Source organism: Thamnophis sirtalis, unplaced genomic scaffold (assembly GCF_051295495.1).
Source record: "Thamnophis sirtalis isolate CommonGarterSnake01/CBP01778 unplaced genomic scaffold, rThaSir2_p1.2 scaffold_5, whole genome shotgun sequence".
NCBI classification, from domain to species: domain Eukaryota; kingdom Metazoa; phylum Chordata; class Lepidosauria; order Squamata; family Natricidae; genus Thamnophis; species Thamnophis sirtalis.
In genome coordinates this window covers 21,601,925-21,623,137 of record NW_028261385.1, presented here as the reverse complement: position 1 = coordinate 21,623,137, position 21,213 = coordinate 21,601,925, and the positions used below count along the sequence as shown (strand labels likewise).

Genomic DNA, 21,213 nt, shown 5'->3' with positions numbered 1-21,213 from the left:
GACCAGCCGCCGCGTCGGGCGGGCGGGCGGGAGAGCGCGCGGGGATTGCCGGGATTGCCCGCGAGGCGCGCGGTTCCTTAGTGGCCCGCGTTGGCCCTCTGAAGAGGCCGGGATTTTCTCCGCCGCGGCCATGCCGGTCGCTCTGAACCCCGCGGCCGCCCCGGCCCTGCAGGAAGCCCTGGAAAACGCGGGGCGTATTATCGAGCGGCAGATCCAGGAAGACCGTTGCTACCCGGACCTCTCGGAGTTGCTGAACGTGCCCGCGCCCGGTGAGGAAGGTCTTGTTTGTCTCCTGGCCGACTACAGCGCCCATAATTCTCAGCCGGGGTGAATGCCTGCTGCCTGGGAATCCCGTAATCCCGTTTTGTGCAAGGCACACACTTTTTCCTGTTGTCCGCCTTTTTTAGCGGCACCCCGTTTCAGTCTCTCGCACCTCTGACTCGCGGTGATTAAATCGCTTCATTGGAAACCTCAGAAGCCCCTCCAGGTTTCCCCGGCAGTAATGCCTAATGGTTAAGTGTCCACTCCTCCCAACAGCAGTCTTTTCTGGGGGTGCCTCTCCGAGACTGTTAATGTAGACTTGCCGATGGCAAAAGAACAGGTAGCCCTAACATTTGAGCCCAAAATGTATGTTGCTAAGTGAAAAGTTTGTTAAAATGAATTTTGCCCCGTTTTACGACTGTTTATGGCCACACTTGTTAAATGAATCACTGCGGTTGTTAAGTGAATCTGGCTTCTCCATTGACTTTGATGGTCAGGAGGTTGCAAAAGAGGATCACATGATCCGGAGATATTGCAACCCTCATAAATATCAACCAGTTGTCAAGCATCCAAATGTAAATCACATGACTGTGGGAATGCGCAATCGTAAGTGTGAAAAATGGCCTTAAGTCAGTTTTTTCAGTGCCGTTATAAGTGAATGGTTACCAAATGAATTGTAAATCAAGGACTACCTGTATTCATAAACAATCCGTCCCTCCTCTGCTGTCTGTGACAAAATAGAATGATCCTAAAAAACGTAAGAATGGAAAATAGGCTATATTAAAAATAAAAGCATTTAACAACTGTAGCTATAAAGCTTAGTAGTCAGGTCTAATTTTTTGGGTAACCATAGTTAGGCTGCAAGCTAAAAGCGATTGCAAATATATTGTTTCCAAGGCAATTGCAGTATAAAATTTACACAGTGTGGAAAGATTTTCAAAACATAATTTCACTTTTGAAAACCTAAAGGATTCGGTTGAAGGAAGAAGTTTAATTTGGCTTTGAAAAAGGAGTAAGATACGTGTCAGGTAAGCCTCTGTTATCTTGCAGCCGACCTGCCATGCTTACATGATAAAAATATGTTCCAGATTTAAATTTGTCATTTTTAATAAGGTAGCCAAGCAGTTTCTAAACAGATGCCAGCTAACTTTGGCTGATTTCAAGATCAATCATAGAGGGCAATTCAAATCAGAGTGGTTGGTATGTCATCTTTTTTAATCTTAATCCAAGGAAGCTCTTCTAGGGTAAAATAAGTGTCTAATAGAATGAGAGAAAACAAATTTAGTCAGTTGAAAAGCAGATCAAAGATTCTGTTCAAGTATGTGTGAATTCCTCTAGCAAAAATGTAACTCTAAGCATGCAGCCATAAAAACAAATCAAAATATTCCAAAAAATAAGAACAAAATTCACAGTCAAAACAAGAAAAGATATATTGCTTCCCAAAATAACTTACCTAATGTCTTGCTTCCAATACCTGAAGGAAGATCCAGATTTTCAAAAGTATCAATGACTGTGGCATGCTTTTAGAACATGTATTTGGGCTAATGTTTCAGAAGGATCTAATCGTTTTTTAAAAATGTATTTCTTTGTGAATTGTGTGTCGTCTCCCCATCCCACCCCACCTAATTTCTCTCAGACTTTTCAGAAATAACTTCTTAGAAGTCAATAGACAAACACATAGAAAAATATTGGGAAAATCATTTACGCATCTCACCAGAGGTACATATTGGTATCGCAGTACTTTTGTTGTGTCTTACTGTTTCTTTTTTTATTTCCCTCAATTACAGGTAGTCCCTCCGTTTCTGGCATATCAGATATGGATTATCCATTACAGGGACCTGGCTTTCTTTCAATTCCCTGCCTTCCAGAAATAAGCTCAATTCGAAGAGTTCCTTTACCCCATGAACTTGTTGAGCAATTTGGACGTATCCTCGTTTTGATATTAGTGAAATGTTATGCGATTTTTATTATGTGAGGTGGGTGGGTTGGAGGGTGACTCTGAGAAATGCTGGCTCTTCTTCATTCTGGTATTATTTTCACCAGCATCTGCATGTAGTGTTAGTTGCCTTTATTTATTTCTATCTTCTATTTTTTCAATTTTTTAGAATTAAACATACATAAAGCCACTGCCAATACTTTTTACCCTATGTAAAGAAATCTTATAGTGTTTGCAATAGTAGTTTACATAAACATAAGAGAACATTTTTTGTTGTAAATGTTTATTTTATGGAAAACATTTTATTTGAAAATGACACAAATTTTATCTCAAAAGTTTGAAAAATATATTAGAAAAGTATGCTTTTATTAATTTTGAAGAACTGAAATATGGGTAATTTTTTAAAAAAAATATAGTTAAAAATAAGACATTTTGTCCTGTGGATAATTTTTCTTTCACTGGAATAGACTTTAAAAAGTACTTTTATTTAAATTTGTGCCACATAATGTTAAAACTCTTAGCAGTTGAACATATGTGTAGCATAAAATTGTATTCTCAGGTTTGAGTGCCCAGCACAATATTGCAATCTGGATTTATATAGTTTCCCTGATCTCTTCTTATATCAGGCAAAGTCTTCTAAGTTCCATATATTTATTCCTTAAATCTTGGTATTTCAGATATGCAGTGTAATTGTATGATGGGAGTGTTTCCTGAGATCAGTAGGGCATGGCTTACCATCGATAGTGACATCTTTATGTGGAATTATGAAGATGGGTATGTAGATAAAGAATTTGTATCTTGCCATGAATGTATATATTGTGTACATGTTTACGTACACACACACAAGATATTCAACTAAAAATTTACTGTGGTGTGTATTTACGATCTGCATAAATATCAAAATGTTACACTTATCAGTTCAAGTTCCTTGAGAAATATGTCCTAAATCTCTTATATTTTAATACAGCTTTTTTGTGTGTGTTGCTTTTTACAGGGGAGACCTTGCTTATTTTGATGGTCTCAGTGAAACCATTCTTGCAGTTGGATTGGTGAAACCAAAAGCAGGTAAAGGATTATATAAACAAGCCCATAAAGGGACAGGGCAGAGAATGGAGTGTTCTTATTTTTTGAGAGAAGTTTTGTCTTCTCCTGAACATGGAAACACAGCTGGCAGAGTATCTTCCATGTTATAAGCATGTTTTTTACATATTTGAAAGTAGCAAGAACAATATAAAGACACCATGGTTTGTTGGTTTTGTGAGTGTGAAGGGGAAGGGGGTGTTCTCTAGTTTCTGCCCAGAGCAAGCCGTACAGCACATTTGGAAGTGCCAAACCAGGCTGAACTAATAGGGATAATTCTGCAGCTCTGTTCATGCGCAAAAAAAAAGCCAGCAGCTTCAAGCAGGTATTTCCAAAGAAGCCTTAAGCTTTGTTCACCATGTCATGTGAACTTTTGATAGTACTGTATACATTAATAGAGCGGCACAAATCCTTTCAAACAGACACTTTTCAATGCTTCTCTTCTAATCATTAAAGCAAACCCATCCCTTCAGGCTTGTGTGTGTCTGCTTCGTAAGCTTATCCCAGTTGCCTTCTTTACATATGTTTCAAAGCAAAGGGGTTAAAAGCATATGTGCATATGGAAGTAGTTGATAGCAGCTTTCCAAGCAGTCATACAAACTAGACTGGTGGAAAAAAAAGGCTTTTTAAACACTCCCATGCATTGCAGTGTGCCTCTTTTAAAGGAGTTGCATGGTCCTGTAAATCACCCTGATTGAAGTTTGATTACAGGGATCTCCCTCAGGATAGAAAAATAATAGTTACAAGACTTGAAGTTCTATTTCAGACTACCAGGTGTTATGAAAGTTCTGTTCCTCAAACCAGTGTGCAGTATGTGGGTCCTCTTTTTAATTTTGTTTAAAAGGCCACTATTTATTTAAAGATTTGAATAATATTTTTATTAGTGAAAAATCAGTATATGGACACGTTTTCTTATATATATGTATATATTTATTCACAGGCATCTTTCAGCCACATATACGGCACTTGCTGGTTTTAGCTACTCCTGTGGATATAGTAATTTTAGGACTCAGCTATACTACCTTGCAAGCAGGTAGGTTGAAGGTATATCCTTTCTGTACGCCACCCAGAAATGGGCAGCCATATAAATTTTATCTATCTGTCTATCTATCCATTCATCCATCCATTCATATTAATTTGGAGAAGTATCGGGTTTTGAAAGAGGAACTAGAGAGTATGTGGAAAGTAAAGGCCAAAGTGGTCCCAGTGGTAAGTAGGAAGCATTCAGAACTGCGAGTTCTAATCTGGGAGAATGGCTCCAACAGATCCCAGGAATGCCATCAGAGCTCTGTGTTAGGAACAACTAAGATACTATGCAGAATGCTGAAATTCCCATGCCTTGAGGAAGATACATACTATCCATAGGGCTGTTTTGGCTTCTTTTGAATTAAATGTTGCTGCCTTTAGCATTGGATCTGATACATGAAAATGTGTGTGTTAACACAGACGTTGATCTTAAAATTGTTCCTGTAGGCTTAATGGTTGGACTAGAAGACCTCTGAAGTCCCTTGCAGCCCTATGGTTTTGTGTTCTAACTTTTCAGTGGATTACTGAGAGAAAATAAGACTTAATAATTTCTAGTGCATAGATGAGATTCTTGGTGGTTTTTAAAATAACTTTACTGCGGTATGAAGGAGTTTAAACAAGCCAAACAATAATAATTTATTTTGTCTCATCAGGCGCTGGAACCCTGAATGATAGCATGTCTGGTGGAATGCAGCTTCTCCCTGACCCCCTTTATTCACTTCCTACTGATAACACCTATCTGCTGACTATAACCTCTGCTGAAAATGGGCGCATTTTTATGTCTGGCAAGGATGGTTGTCTGTATGAAGTTGCTTACCAGGTAAGTCAAGTTTGAAGTTACATTTCTTCAGTTTAAAGCGAGGAATTACTGCATTTTTAAGGATCCTAGGAGAAAGGTTGGAGTATTTTTTTTATTGCAATGGACAGTGCTAAGAGATTATCATCAGTAAACTTTTCAGTGATTTTATGCTTAATCTTTAGACTTTTGTCAACTGCAAAACATTTAGAAGTGTATTTAATATCAATAGTTGCTCTAATAGATTTCACAGAGATTAAACTGCTTTTTCTTGTACAAATATTATCACATATACAGAGGATTAGATATGTGGAAGTAACAATATGGATTTATAAAATTATAAACTTCAGGCTTGAAAACATCTTTGATAGGAATGAACTCTCCTTTTTCTTGATTGTAGTTTTTTTATCTTGAAATGTAACGAAGTTGTTTTTTTTAAAAAAAGAAAGAATCTACACCTCCCAACTGAGAAAAAATACTACTTAAGCAGAGATGACAAGCTATTGAAGCTTTGAATAGAAATTTAATGGCCTTCATGGTTTAAATTCACAAATATTAAACTTCTTATGCAGAGTCCAAAAGAGAAGCACAACACGCAAAGTGTGCAATTCTATTTTGTATACCTTCAAAGGATTTTTGGATCAGCCTTGGTTAAAAGTATTTTGATTTACCTTGTTTAAAATTACCATTTGCTTTTTGCAACAATTGGGATTACTGAATAAATTAATAAAATAATCCACGGATTTGCATGCTTGTTTGTAGCTAATGAAAATTTATTTTTGTAGGCAGAAGCAGGCTGGTTCAGTCAGCGCTGTAGGAAGATCAATCACTCGAAGAGCACTCTTTCTTTTCTTGTTCCATCTTTACTGCAGTTCACATTTTCAGAAGATGGTAGGTGATGAATAATCTATTGTAACAATAAAGCATAAATATACTTGTGTCGACAACACAATAATATGTATGGCCCATCTGGTCCAATTAACTGATTTTATTTTACATCCTAAATTATTACTATATAACAGTTTAATTGGTTTTAACATAATAAAACTAAAATCTTTGGATAATGATTCTGAGTTTGGATATTTTTTCAGACTTGCTATGCAGTTGATTTAGAAAAGCGAAGCAATTCATGTTATAATTTTTTTTTCCAAATAAGTTCTAGGTCTTCAACAAATAATTCTGAATTTTAAAATTAATTTTATAGACCCCGTTGTTCAAATAGCCATTGACAACTCCCGAAACATTTTATATACACGCTCTGAAAAAGGGGTGATACAGGTATGACTTTTAGATATTCTGATTGTTCATGGTTTCTTATGTTACACATTGTCAACACAGTGCATGTTGTTTTTATGCCTAAATTCCATTGAAACTAATGCAGAATTGAGGGTAGAAATGTATACACCGTATGCATTTGCTTCAGGCACTTCTACTATCCATCCTGATGCTTTTTATATATTTTTATTATGCTCTTCCCATCGCTTGACTGTTCATTTGCAAGACTTCCCTGCAGTACAACAATGCCATGTTTGCTGTGTCCTTAATCCTGAATGTTCCCTTTCCTTTGGTTCTGTTTTTGTTTTTTTTTAATAGTACCCATGCTTGTTCTTTCACCCCTGCATGCATTTAATTCAAGAACCTCTCACGTACTTTCCTCCATTGGGCCATGTAGCATGGATTCTGCCTTTCTGTTGAGTACTATATACAAGCAACACTTTGCAGCATGGAATTAATGATAGACGATTTTATTTTAAATCCACTAAAAACAATATAATTAAATTACAGGTTTATGATTTAGGTTCCGATGGCCAAGGGATGGTGAGAGTTGCTTCTGTTTCTCAGAATGCTATTGTGTCTGCAGCTGGAAGGGTTGCCAGGTAAATTATGTGACCTAAGAAGATGTGCTTACAGACCCAACTGTTTTATTTGAGATGATTTTGTTTTCACAAAATACTTCAGGTGCCCTTTTGAATTCTTCTTAGGACCATCGACCGTTCTGTGTTTAAACCAATTGTCCAGATTGCAGTGATTGAAAATTCTGAGTCTATAGATTGTCAGTTACTGGCAGTCAGTCATGCAGGTAGGAATTCAGTATCCTATCTTATTGGTCTAGCATGTGATTGTGAATAGTATAGCATTTGTAAGGCTCTTACATCTTACTTGGGTTGGCTATTGTAATGCTATGTGGGAAAGACCTTGGGGAAATGGCCAAGCAACCCTGCCTAGGGAACAATTAGATAAGAAATGCTGTAGCCTGTAGCTGGATAATGGGCAGGGCAAGGGGCTCTGAGAAGACCTTGCCTAGTTTCTTGGGCTCTAAAGGAAACAACAGAAGAATTGTACTTTCAGACTTGCAAGATTTATGACAGTCTTACTAGGTAGGCCAGACAGGAAATATGATCAGATGAGCTAATTGTATTTTACTGTAATGCTACATTAACACACTCTTGCACAAGTTAAGTGGCAAGGCACCTAGAAGAAACAGAGATACAGTGAATTAATTTTGAGAGGGGGGAAAAAAAGACCTAGCAAGACATGGAGGCAGGAAGCTCAGTTAAAGAAATGGTGCTTAAGCTAAACTGTGGCCATAAAGTAAAGTTCTGCAGTGACTATTGGGTATTTCAGCAGAAATCGCAAGAATGGTTCCAGCTGTTTAGAGGTGCTGTGTTCCAACATCTGTTCAACATATGACTTGGGCCGTTCTTGATAATATGAGGTATCTCCCTCAGCCTTTCTCTGTAACAACTTTCAAAAAATACCTAATACAACTTTGATCTTTCTTTACCTTTGTGTAATTGATTTCTTTCTTCACCCTGCTACAATCCACATAACAACTGTGTACTTTGTATATTTTAAAGAGTGAAAAATAATTACCTAATCTGTCACAACAGGATGTAGATGCACATCTCATCTCTGCATTATTAAAGTTATGAAAGCCGTTAATTATATAAATCTCTGTAGCTTACATATTTCTGTCAAATCTATTAGCATTACTACTTAACAATTGCATCTTTTTTTCCTGCAGGTGTACGGATGTATTTTAGTGTATGTCCATTTAAGCATCCTTTTGCTCGGCCTTCAACTTTAACATTGATTCATATCCGCCTGCCTCCGGGATTTTCTGCAGCTTCTAATGTGGAAAAGCCGTCAAAGGTTCACCGAGCTTTATATAGCAAAGGTAAATGTTGCAGGTGGCAAATGTTCATTTTTGTAAATCAAGTAGAGCAGGGGTGAATAACATTTGAAGGACTGGGACCTCAATACAACCTCCTGCCCTTCTTAACAATAAAGTCATAAGAGTGTGCAAAAGATGCCATGCACAAACCACTCCAAACATGGAAAACTAATTTCTTGTGGTCCTTGTTCAGGCTTAAATCTTTGCCCCAGATATGTCCCTGAGACAAAGGTTTGGGGGCAGAGCAAGAACAGAACAATCCTGGAATACTGATGGTGCGGCAGTAGAAAAACCAAAAGTCACTGGAAGGCTGGAGAGAGGAGGGCGGTGTAGGCAAGCTGCTTGAATATGATGCTTGTGGGCTTCAGTGGGGATGGTAAAGTAGGCCTCCTCTTCCTACAAAAACTGTCCAAACTTTTTTTCGCCTGAATCCAGAACAATTCAAGTTTTTGTCGTGCTTCTCTGCTTGGCAGAAACATTCTTTTGAACTGAAGCCGGGGGGTGGGGGGTGGGAATTGTTTCTCATTACTTGAGCATCTCTAAACAAAAAGCTTTCTGGGCATATCTTTGAAAGTGTGGAGCTAACTTTTTAAGTTTCTTTTTAAATGTATCCTTGTATAGTATTTAAGAAAGCAAATTGTGGAGTGAGAACAGACCATCTTTGGAGCAAAAATATTACAACTTCCCCAAATTGACATTTAGCAGGAAAGTAGTTTGTTCAATTATGGGAATTTACGTTGCTTGGGAGTGGGATCAAGGATGAAAAAAGTAGAGGTTTTCCATTTCAATTTTTGAAATGTTGGGGAGAAAACCACATTAAAATCAGATAAAATATTGGAGTGGGGTACATGCCGCAAGTTACCAGCCCCTGTAAAGTAACTATTTTGTCTTAGAAAGGGAAAAAAAATAATTTCAGTATTTGAATCTATCACATTTTGAGAAATTAAACGGATGAGGTCACAATGAAAAATCCCAAAATCCTTATATACACATACACGTGTATTAAATTGTTCTTTTTCAATGCAAGCAGCATTATGGAAAGTATGGAAAAGAGTAATAGAAGAGAAGGGCTATAAAAACAAATTGTACTAAATCTAAACCCATTCACATCCTTGTACTGGTAACTCATTTTTGCATCCAGTCCAAAATTCTTATATGAAGAACATCAAGCCTATTTGTTTACAACTAAGTGTACAAATTCTCAAAAGTTTTCAGCACTCATCATCTTACAAGATTATAAATATAGCTGTGCACAGAAAAATATTTGATAATGTTTAAGTGATGAATCTGCATTTAATTGTCATTCTATAGTATAATCTGGTACAGTACAGGCTCAGTGAAGAATGCAGCTTTTCTCTCTGCAGAGTAGAGGATCTTTAATAGTTAGAAATCAGAAATAGGAATTTTTATATTTAAAAAGTTGGAGATAATTTGGTATGGGAAGTCAGAGTTAAATAAAAGCAAAACTGGATAATTCATTTAATAATTAGAGGAATACTAAATACTACCTTGGCATAGTAGATTTCTCTTTTTCCTATGTAAAACTAAATATTATTTTCTTGCCAGGTATTCTCCTTATGGCTGCTTCAGAAAATGAAGATAATGATATCCTGTGGTGTATTAATCACGATTCTTTCCCTTTCCAAAAACCAATGATGGAAACCCAGGTAATTTTTCATTCTGTGCTTCATTGTTATTTTGAAAGCAACATTTGTAACAGAGAACTTAGCATTTTCTTTCATCTTGATCTTTCTTAATTTGGTTGTTTATTTAAGTTTTCCTTCTGCTCTAATTCATTGGCACCTTTTTAACATTAACTTTCTTACAGCGTAGTAGCCACATGCCAGATTATGAACAGCTTTGCTCATTGCTAATACTAATGTGTGTGTCTGTGATTGTTGACTATTGCCTGTTGAAAAGGTCTTTTGATTCAGTTCTGGTTTAAAAGGAGCTTCAAGAAGGTGAAGAAAAATACATCTATTAAGAGCTATTGATCTGGATTCAGTGTCTAGATTCACCTTGGATAGTGAGATGTGTGACATAAATTTAATAAATAAATGAATTCACTTTGGGCAGACTAAACAATTGGAATGTACGTCATGCTTTACATTTTGTTTCAGACAAAAACAGCTGTCGATGGGCATTCTTGGGCACTTGCTGCCATAGATGAACAAAATGTTCCTAAGATTGTAACACCACTGAACAAAGAATTAATTCCAATAACAGATTCTCCTATGGTTGTGCAACAACATATGTTACCACCAAAGAAATTTGTTCTACTGTCAGCACAGGTAGGCAGTACTTACTGTTTCTATGAGTAATCTAACTTTCTCTGTGTGCATGTGTGTCTATTACATATGCCAGTGGTCCCCAAACTTGGCAACTGTAAGACTTGTGGACTTCAACTCCCAGAGTTCTCCAGCCAGAAGAGCTAGCTGGAGAATTCTGGGAGTTGAAGTCCACAAGTCTTAAAGTTGCCAAGTTTGGGGACCACTGACATATGCTATAAAAGACTAAGATGTAAAGTTCAATAGTAAGAAATGAAACACTGGTCCTCCTCAGAATCACTTTCAGAATCACTTAATCACACTATTTAGAATGCACAGTTCCATAGTGATTATTGATCCAATATGGAGTTGTTTTGACATTTTCCATTTAGCTTAATTGAAATGCAATGGGAAGAAATAGTGTAATGTGCAAGAACTCATCTACATTATAAATTTTCTGCAGTAGTACCCTGTTACTGTTTTTATATATTTTCTTAGCCTTTTGAAGGCTTTTAAGATTTTTTAAGATCTGTTTCTCAAATGTTTTCTGAAACTGTTCAGAAGTACTTAGATTTAAGAAAATGTCCTGCCTTGAGCTTCACAAATTTCTCAAGAAATTTGGTCGGAGTTGCAAATTATCAGATCCTTCAATGTAATAGCTGTTGCTTAATAGTTAGCTATTTAGGGTACAATAGGTACAAAATAAAGATAATATGCTTGTAGTCTATAGTATAAACTGATTTTTTTTTTTAAAAAAAGAAAAGAAAATGTTTATCTTTTAAGAATTAGATTTGGGCTTTGTAACTCTACATGTTCCTCAATTGCATAGGATTGGGGAAAGTTTAGAGGTATATAGCAATAGCAGTTAGACTTATATACCGCTTCATAGGGCTTCCAGCCCTCTCTAAGCGGTTTACAGAGTCAGCCCCACAGTCTGGGTCCTCATTTCACCTACCTTGAAAGGATGGAAGGCTGAGTCAACCCCGAGCCGGTGAGACCAGAACAAATAGACATAAGGTGTGTGTGTGCGTGCGCACGCGCAAGCACTGTCAGTAATTCAGTTTCAAAGTGTTAGGTATTACAGCTGCATGTTTTAATATTAGGTTCAAGTTGACCTGTATTGATGTGGAGGATGTTTCTGCTGCACTCATTATTCTCCAGTTTTGTAAAATGGAATTATGAGGTGCCTAATTTTTCTGAAATTGAATAAGAACTGTAAAAATGTTATATAAATTTCCAACCATTTCCTACTTTTGTTTTCCATTAGGGGAGTTTTATGTTTCATAAACTCAGACCAGTGGATCAGCTAAGACATCTCTTTGTGTGCAATGCAGGAGGGGATGGAGAAGATATTGAAAGATTTTTTAAACTTCATCCAGTAAGAATTCTTAACTTCTTAGCTGATTCGCACATCATTGTTAATTGTTCCCAAGACCTGTGTTCTGTCCTGGATTTTAACATTTGCCATCCATCTGATATTTGCTACTGTAGCTGGTTTAGTAATCATAGTTGTGACCTTCCCTCCTAGATAGCTAACTTGTACATGAAAACAGTTATTGTACCTTTATCTGCTAAAACATTAAATGTCCAGTAGCTTTCACTTCTCCCTAAGCCATACTGATGTCTTAGTGTATCTGATTTGCATGTACAGAAGCTATGAATTATGATTTATAGACTACAGTGGTTGGTTTATGCATTTGCACATATCAAATAAATAAGTGACTGAAGTCACAAAATAATGAAAAAAGAAGTACGTTCTGTGAAGCAAGAGAGTATTTTAGCAGAGCTTAGTTTATTCCTATAATATAAAACCTGGGCTTGCTCTGAGAATATTGGATTTTAGTCCACCACAATGTACAAGATTATAAATAGTGTTATGCTTTCCACAATATTTGTAATTTTCAAGCCCAGTTGAATATCACATTTGTTATTAAAGAAAATAATACTATTTTACCACAGTTGTGGCCAGCTAAACACTTCTTACAAGATTGGCGATAAATATTAGTCTACTTTGTAGAGCAAGGCAAGCAAGGCATTTAATTCTCCTCTATAGATTCATTTATTTTTATCCCAATATACTATAATTATAAAAAATATTTTACAAAATACATTGCGTAGTTGGATAAACAACCAGGTATTTACAAATTTTAGTAAGAATCCTATTATTTATACCTGATGAGAAAAGTTTCAATTTGCACTCCAATGTCATTGAGTCCCACTGAAGTCATTTGGAATTCAAAAGTATTGTTATTTTTGTTGTTTAAATTTGTATACGGTCTAACTGTCAATGACACTGGGCATAATAATAAAGTAATTAAAATCAGTGCAAGGTAAAAGATCGTAAGTGTGATGAACCTAAGGGCTGTCATTCTTCCTCACCAAAGGCTTGAGTGAAGGCTTTTTCTTGCTAACCAAAATGCCTCTTAATTCTTAACATAACTGTTGTATAAAGATAGATCTATCATTTTATCTTATTATTTACTGGTGATTTTTGCAGGTAGAACAAGCTTGTGCTACTTGCCTAATCCTTGCCTGCTCTTCTGCTGCTTGTGATAGAGAAGTATCTGGCTGGGCTACTCGAGCATTTTTCAGGTAAAAATAGTTCATATTTGCAGTAGAATGGGAGATGATAGTTAATCTGTTGTATCACAACAAAATTGGATTGCTTTGACTTCTAGCTGGAGTATATAAAATTTTGGTTTTTTTTTTTTTATAGCTTTCTCATGCTATTTTTTTTCCTTTATGGTACTCTTCTCATTGAACTGGGGGCTGTTTTGTTGGAGGCCCACTGTTAGTTAATTCAAGAGCTATATATAATAAGTTCAAATGCCTCCAAAACTTGGTGAAGGAAGCAAAATCATGACTAGCATGAATCAGCATACACAGAGGGTGGGGAAGTATTTCTCATTTTGGTGTGCTTCTGCTATCATGACACTATGATCTGGGAAGGTAGTGGTGGTGATCCCTTGTGATAGGATAGGATAGAATAGAATTCTTTATTGGCCAAGTGTGATAGGACACACAAGGAATTTGTGTTTGGTGCAAGAGCTCTCAATGTACATAAAAGAAAAGATACGTTTGTCACGAATCATAAGGTACAACACTTAATGATAGCCATAGGGGAAAAATAAGCAATCAAATCATACTAGGAAACAATATAAATCGTAAGCAACAAAGTTACAGTCATGCAGTCATAGGTGGGAGGAAATGGGTGATAGGAACAAAGAGAAGATTAATAGTAATAGTAATGTAGACTTAGTAAATAGTTTCACAATGTTGAGGAAATTATCAGAAAAAAACTGTAGTGTCTACTTGTTCTAGTGTGCAGTGCTCTATCGCATTGTTTTGAGGGTAGATGTTGAAACAATTTATATCCAGGATGTGAGGGGTCTGTAAATATTTTCACAGTCCTCTTTTTGACTCGTGTAGTGTACAGGTGCTCAATGGAAGGCAGGTTGGTAGTAATTGTTTTTTCTGCAGTTCTAATTATCCTCTGAAGTCTGTGTCTGTCTTGTTGGGTTGCAGAACCAAACCAGACAGTTATAGATAGGCATACCAGGCATCCTGCTCTACAGATGGCACGTGTTTGTGCCCAAGGCTGGGGCTGTTGCTGGTACATCTGTACTTCTTATTATCATTAAAGGATTAATGTTGGATTCCCCTAAGCCTTCCACTCTTTTGAGTATGGGAATCTAATATGGCTCAGAAATCGATAGTCTCCATGGCAGCTATGGATTTTTCCCAGTGCAGACTGGTCCCCAATCATACCCACTTTCACTAGGTCAGAACAGATGGAATGTGATCTGAAGGATATGAATATCAGATCTTCATCATTACCACATTGTCAGCCTGTAGCTACTCACCACTACTGATCTCAGTAGAGATGGGGATTGATTAAGATGGCCCACTTTAGATGTCTAAGGAATCTGCCCAGTTTCCAGCAAATCCTTGGGAGTTTTTTTTCCTGTCAGTAAGCCAGGCAAATTATGTTACTGCTCTTGATCTCTGTAATATGAAGGTTTTCTAATCTGCCTTTTTATTTAAGTGTATCATATTTGCTTCATTTTGATGCTATTAAAAAAAATCTAAAAATAGGTTGCGATATTATGAGTTTCCATCTAATCAATCACAGATATGGTGGTGAAGCTCAGATGCGGTTCCCCTCTAGTCTGCCACCTCCAAGCAATGTTGGGACAACATTAGGCTCTCCTCTGCTACCTGGTAAGTGGTAAATATGATTTATACCCTTTATATGTTCATGTTGTGTCTCTTTATCTCGTTGGGAGTTTTTTTTATTTTTAAATCTTATATTACAGCATCTTTATTTATTCTCTTTTTAAGTATTAGTAATAGTGCTCGAGATCAGGATCTATTTATTCTTGTTCCATTTTGAAAAAAGGAATGAATTCTCTACCATCTTTAAAGAAGAAGAAATAGGCAGTGTTTGTTTTGGCAAGAAAAATTGAAGCTTAAATTCATTTCTCCCTCTTTCTCTCTCTCTAACATATCTCTGCTTGTATACCTTCTCCATATAAGCATTTAAAAAGGAAAAGCAATCAACAGATTTGTACAAATTGAATTTTTCTCTCCATTCTGTTTCTTTCCTACATGCAGTGCAAAGACAGATTTTTTCCTGCCATCTTTACTTTTGTCATCTCTTTAAAGTTTAAAAACTTTCACATCTCTTTAAAATTCAAAAACAATGCTTTCATAGTGGCCGTTTGGGGATGAGAAGGAATGATTGGGTTTCTCAAAAAAGAATTTGTTGTTGTTAGTTGCAAAGTCGTGTCCAACCCATCACGACCCCATGGACAACGTTCCTCAAGGCCTTCCTGTCTTCTACCATACCCTGGAGTCCATTTAAGCTCACGCCGACTGCTTCGGTGACCATCCAGCCACCTCATTCTCTGTCGTCCCCTTCTTCTTTGGCCCTCAATCATTCCCAGCATTAGGCTCTTCTCCAATGAGTCCTTCCTTCTCATTAGGTGGTAAAAGTATTTGAATTTCATCTTCAGGATCTGGCCTTCTAAGGAACAGTCAGGGTTGATCTTCTCTAGGACTAACCAGTTTGATCACCTTGCAGTCCAAGGGACTCACAGGAGTCTTCTTCAGCACCATAGTTCAAAGGCCTCAATTCTTTGGTGCTCAGCCTTCCTTAGGGTCCAACTTTCACAGCCATACATTGCAACTGGGAATACCGTAGCCTTGACTATACACACTTTTGTTGGCAGGGTGATGTCTCTGCCCTCTCAATTCCTGGCAAATAGATGGGGGGGAAAGGAAGGTAGTGACAGATTTTGTTTTCCTGGGCTCCAAGATCACAGCATATGGGGACTGCAGCCAAGAAATTAAAAGATGCTCCTGGGGAGGAAAGCTATGGAAAATCTAGACGGCATACTAAAAAGCAAAAGAGAATAGTGCTTTTCAAAAACTTCCTAACCCTGGGATATATCTCCTGAAATTAGTTGCATTCATATGTCTGACAGAAAGTGGTTTCCTTGTGATTTTTATGCATTAGGTTCACCTCTGCCTGCTGGTAGCCCCTACTCTAATCCAAGCTTTTTGGCAACACCCGCACAAGGTATTTTATTTTATTTTATTCTTCAATAACTTCTTTCAGTTATTGAAACATATTACATCCATACCATATTTTTCGGAGTATAAGACGCACCAAGGTTTTGAAGAGGCAAATTTTTTAAAAAAGTAGGTAGGTAGATAGAGGGATAGAGAGAAATAAAGAGAAATACAGTAGGTAGGTAGGGAGAGAGAGTAGGTAGGTAGGTAGATAAAGGGATATGTATAGAGAGAGAAATAGAGAGAGAGAAATACAGTAGGTAGGTAGGGGGAGAGAGTGTGTGTAGGTAGGTAGGTAGGTAAAGGAATAGAGAGAGAACTAGAAAGAGAAATACAGTAGATAGGGAGAGAGAGAGAGAGTAGGTAGGTAGGTAGATAGAGTGATAGAGAGAGAGATACAGTAGATAGGTAGGGAGAGAGAGTAGGTAGGTAGGTAGATAGAGGGATAGAGAGAAATACAGTAGAAAGGTAGGGGGAGAGAGAGTAGGTAAGTAGGTAGGTAGGTAGATGTTTCTAGGTGTATTTATCCATGTGCTGGAGAAGGAAATCGCTGACAAACCTAAAGACTGATTCTGCTGGCACAGCACTTGATCAATGTAATTCTCATCAGTTAAAGAAGGAAAAGGAAAAAAAAAGTTTTTGCACTCTGCAAACCTCTGAAAAACAGCCGGTTTTTCATGAAACCGGGCCCTTTTTTTTTCAAATAAAAGGCATGAATAGCCCTGGGGGGGCTTGCAGAGTGCTCCTGGGGAGGTGGGAGGGCAAGAAAGAGCAGAAAACAGCCCGTTTTTCGCTAAAATGGGACTTTTGTGTCAAAAACATTGCATGCATAGCCTTATGGAGGCTTATAGAGTGCTGCTGGGGGCCGGGGGGGGCAAAAAACGGCCCTTTTTGCTTATTTCTGTCCTCCCCAGCCCCCAGGAGCTCTCTGAAAGCCTCCATAAGAGTATGCATGGCCATTTTTGTGAAGGGGACGGGGCTTCGGGAGGCAAAGAAATACTGTATTCGATGTATAAGACGCACTCAGATTTTCAGCCTCTTTTTTGAGAAAAAAAGGTGCGTCTTATACTCCGAAAAATACAGTATATAACTTAGCATATAATTAAGGTTAAACTGCACCATTAAATAATGGGTTAATATTTCAGGTTTGCAGCCTCCTACCATGTCCACTCCAATATATCCTGCAGTTGGTCATATGACTCAGCCTGGCGCTTCAATCAGTGGGATGATGTGCCCTGAGATCGTATATTCTGGAAAGCACAATGGTGTCTGCTTATACTTTTCCCGAATAATAGGGTGAGTATGCTTTTCTTCTAAATCTAATGCATTACCAGGGATATGCAAAACTCACTCTTCCAGGACAGAATATTCCACCAACAGCAGAACTTTGTGTTTTTCACCTAGATTATATTGTATCTGGCTGTTTTGAGGATGGTCTGTTAGTTTTCCAGAAATATATCTGGTTTGTGGCATTCCAGGTGTGGAATAAGAGCCTTTCTCTGAAACAGTGAGTTTTGCACACAGTGCGCAGCCTAACCGGATTGTTTAGTCGCAGCTTCAGTTTGTGGTACCAACTCACCTTCCACTAGCCCTATTTAAGTTTAAGGATGAAGTCTGTTTTAGTTAAAAGCATAAATTTCCAGTCTTCATGAGCCTGTGCAGGGAGAACATGGCCTAAAGTATCATGGCACTATGTCTTAGATAGATTAAATTATTTTTGGCTATAATATGTGTATTGGCTCACTCTACGTTAATTTTAAAAAATGCTGAAAATACATTATTGTTTTTGTTTTGGAGAAAAAAAACCTTAACAGTTTTGAAACTAGCCCGGGTGTCTTTCATCCTTCTGCTTCAACTCCCTGTCGCAGCAGAGGGATGAAGGAGCTGTTGCCCTGTCGCAGTGGTGGTGATGGCCGGAGCCTTTGTGTGAGAGCAAAGTACACCTGCACTTGCCAAAACAGCATTCCGCCTTTGTCACGATATATTTCCTGTTGCTGTCTCCATGGCCTGCCTGCTGCTCTAGCAGTGCCTTGTGCAGCACAGTGAAATTTAGCGTGCTTTACAATGGGGAAAATGGGGTCACCTCCTCCTGGAGCCCATTACGACGCAGAGCCACAATGCGACGCTGCTCCACTTGTCCCTGGCAACAGCAACGTTATTGTTGGCTCACTCTCGCCTCCCAGATGAAAAAATGGGGAAGAGAGGGAGGGAAAGAGAGAGAGGGAGAGAGAGTGAGTCATGTAACTGGGTGGGAGTGAGTGATGTTGAGTTAGCCACGCCCACCCAATTTTACAGCTCCCAGTGATTTCTTTTCACTTTGGACCAGTTTCTTGGGAAACTGGTCCAAATGGCTCTTTGAGTGTTTAAGATTGCAGACCCCTAAACTAGCTGTATATTTTTTTCTACTCTGCAAAATATCTTTCAGTGAAAGTTTCAATATATTACTCTGATATGGTAGAAAAATAAATTCTCCAAACTTTATTTTAATAGTTCAATTATAATAATTCATTGAAATGATGTGAAGAAAATCCAAATTTTGCTTAGTTATTGCTATGACACAGGTGACCTAGGGTGGGCAGAGGCAGTCTAGAGTCCTTTATTGCTCTGTTGAATTCTATAACAAATGGCCCTACAATAGCCAGTAAGGCTTCACCCCACACTTCCCTGAAAGCAGCCACCCACAGTCCCAACAAATCAAAGCCAATTTGCTAAGACAGAGGGGAAGTCCAAAGATGAGGGGCATGGTCCAGAATCGAAGTCCACAAGGCAAAAGGCAAGTCCACAAGGCTAGGCACAGGCAGAAACCAGAGTCAAGGCTGAGTTTTTTCCAAAGCCATCATTCGCTGAACGATATAGTCATCTGGTATGCTTTACAACAAAATTCCAGCCCAATTGCCTTTCTAATTTAAAGATTATCTGTAAAATAGTTTGCCTGTAGATTTGGTAGTGAAAGGGGAACTAGTGCATATATTACAAATGGGTTATCTTTTGGAGTAAAAAAAGGGGGGGGGACCCAGCCCATCTTATAGTGTAATTTATAAATTTATAAATTTTGAAAAAAACTTTTCAAATGAATAACTGTCAAATGTATGTACAGAATTTGTTACAGATGAATGCATGAATACTTTTTCAATGCAAGTATTAGGGGAAAAAGCATCAATTTATTGCATATGAAATAAACCTGTGTGTGTTGTAAAGTGGTGGTAGGATTGGTATACATAACATGAAAATTTGCAAAGTAGATTTCTGACAGCATTAAAAGGTGAGTTGCATTTTCCTGCTTTTCAGAAACATTTGGGATGGAAGTATAGTTGTGGAGAGAGTTTTCAAGAGTGGCAATCGAGAAGTTGTAGCGGTAAGTGATGATGGGTATTAATGCATGCTTCTCAGAATTTTTAGCAAAGATTTTACTTGTGATATGCAAAATGCTTTTATCTTTACGTGGGCTTGATCAGAGCCACTTTAATTGATGGCAGGAATGCACTGACTACTATTTAACATCAGTTGGAATGTGATTGGTTAATTCTGAACACAGCCACATCCCTACTTATAAGGGGGTATGAATACTCATGCAGCCACATTATTCCAGTTTTTTATTTTTATTTTCTCCCCACTAAACAATTTTAGTTTGTTTTTAAATTGAATTGTAGAGACGATATATTAAAGATGGAAATAATTCTGAAGTGATTTATCTTGGTCTGGGGTTTATTTGTTTTTTTACATTTCAAAAACCTGGCATTTTAACCCAAGGTGTCTAGACTTTCTATATCCATTATATATTAAAGGCCCTGCTTGGAAAAAAGCAGAATGGTGCGTTTATTTGTGGCATGGCCTGATGAAAGTGGCTGTTTGAGAGCCCAAGACCATGATGGCAAACCTATGTCATGCATGCTATAGGTGGCACATAGAACCCTCTCTGTGCGCATGCGAACTGTTGCCCAGCTCAACTCCACCGCACATGTGGGCACGCCTCTCATCAGCCAGTTGGTTTTGGGGTCTCTGCCGCACATGCGGAGATGTGCATGCATATGCGGGGGGGGGTGTCACACGTACAAGAGCGCAGGGGGTACGGCACCCCGTTTTTTTCTTTCAAGAGACTTCAGGGAGGCCTGCGAGGCCCAAAACAGAGCACAGAGGGTTGTGCGCATACATGGAGGGGGTTAGGAGACGAGAAAAAGGTTAGCCATCACTGGCCTAAGGGTATGGGACAAAGGGTATGGGAACAGGAGTAATTTGGGCCTAAGCCTTTGTCTTTCTCTACCTTAGGTTGAAAGCAGTGTTCCCCCACAACTATTAGAATCAGTGCTACAGGAATTAAAAGGGCTGCAGGAATTTTTGGACAGGAATTCCCATTTTGCCACAATAGGATCTCTTAGAAATCCCAGGTAAGATGGTTTTCATTCCTCACAATTGATTTTGAAGCAAATCATTGGAGCTATTGTTTTAATTGTTCTTTTTAATGGTGAGTGTTTCTGTTTCTGAAGCTGATTTTGGTTCCATAACAAACATTTCAAATGTATACATTTTCTTGCCAGCCTTAATTATAATAAACTAATTCTGATAAATATTTCTGGGCAGTTTGGAGTGTGATAAAGCAAGCTCTGTTCTTGCTGTTTGCTGGTTTTGCTGATCAGCACTTGGTGTAAGAAGGGTTGTAGGGACAAAAGCTGTCCCAACCTTTTGTTTTCAACATTTGTGGGTGCTGATTACTGATATCATTCCTAGCCAACATGGCCATTGGGATGTTAACCTATGTCTGCTCCAATTTGTTCGTTGCAATTTTAGCATGTTGTTTACATGGTTGCATTTGTTTTCCTTACAAAGTTTCATCAACCCAGCTACCCTGCAACAGCGTTTACTTGGAGTGATGCAGTATGAGGTTGGAAGCTCTCAACAAATGCAGCAAGAAGTTCAGAGGAAGTTTCATGGTAACTTTCATGGGTTTTGGCACTATCATATATTTTTGTTAGGGGAAAAAAAGTTATGAGAAAAAAAATCTTTGTTGCCTTGATGAAAAATAGTTGGTTTTTTCCCAAAATTGATAGAGAAGAAATTGTCTTGTCCAAAAGAGATTGAGCTCATAATGGTCAATGAAGTC

At 38.0% G+C, this 21,213-nt stretch overlaps 1 protein-coding gene and 1 long non-coding RNA gene across 3 annotated transcripts in view; one reads left to right on the top strand and one right to left on the bottom strand.

Moving 5' to 3' along the window:
* The first annotated feature begins 45 nt into the window (after positions 1-45).
* Positions 46-21,213, top strand: part of NUP155 (nucleoporin 155) — a 34,246-nt gene continuing 13,078 nt past the window's right edge. Inside the window, exons 1-21 of one of the 2 annotated variants that reach the window (XR_015696651.1) lie at positions 46-269; positions 2,049-2,186; positions 2,875-2,971; positions 3,192-3,262; positions 4,218-4,310; positions 4,957-5,123; positions 5,885-5,990; positions 6,304-6,377; positions 6,885-6,976; positions 7,082-7,179; positions 8,125-8,277; positions 9,841-9,941; positions 10,395-10,565; positions 11,809-11,919; positions 13,039-13,133; positions 14,674-14,762; positions 16,060-16,122; positions 17,261-17,411; positions 19,404-19,470; positions 20,382-20,500; positions 20,940-21,043. Coding sequence is in view for 1 of the 2 variants with exons in the window: in XM_087715427.1 (XP_087571553.1) it covers positions 131-269; positions 2,049-2,186; positions 2,875-2,971; positions 3,192-3,262; positions 4,218-4,310; positions 4,957-5,123; positions 5,885-5,990; positions 6,304-6,377; positions 6,885-6,976; positions 7,082-7,179; positions 8,125-8,277; positions 9,841-9,941; positions 10,395-10,565; positions 11,809-11,919; positions 13,039-13,133; positions 14,674-14,762; positions 16,060-16,122; positions 17,261-17,411; positions 19,404-19,470; positions 20,382-20,500; positions 20,940-21,043 (2,299 nt within the window). In the remaining variant the exon portion in view is untranslated. The remainder of the gene's footprint in view (positions 270-2,048; positions 2,187-2,874; positions 2,972-3,191; positions 3,263-4,217; positions 4,311-4,956; positions 5,124-5,884; positions 5,991-6,303; positions 6,378-6,884; positions 6,977-7,081; positions 7,180-8,124; positions 8,278-9,840; positions 9,942-10,394; positions 10,566-11,808; positions 11,920-13,038; positions 13,134-14,673; positions 14,763-16,059; positions 16,123-17,260; positions 17,412-19,403; positions 19,471-20,381; positions 20,501-20,939; positions 21,044-21,213) is intronic. The other variant, XM_087715427.1, reaches the window with a different exon arrangement.
* The window catches only part of LOC148045302 (uncharacterized), a 34,347-nt gene continuing 18,985 nt past the window's right edge, over positions 5,852-21,213 (bottom strand). The window contains exon 2 of the long non-coding RNA XR_015696652.1: positions 5,852-6,006. This is a non-coding gene — a long non-coding RNA (uncharacterized LOC148045302). The remainder of the gene's footprint in view (positions 6,007-21,213) is intronic.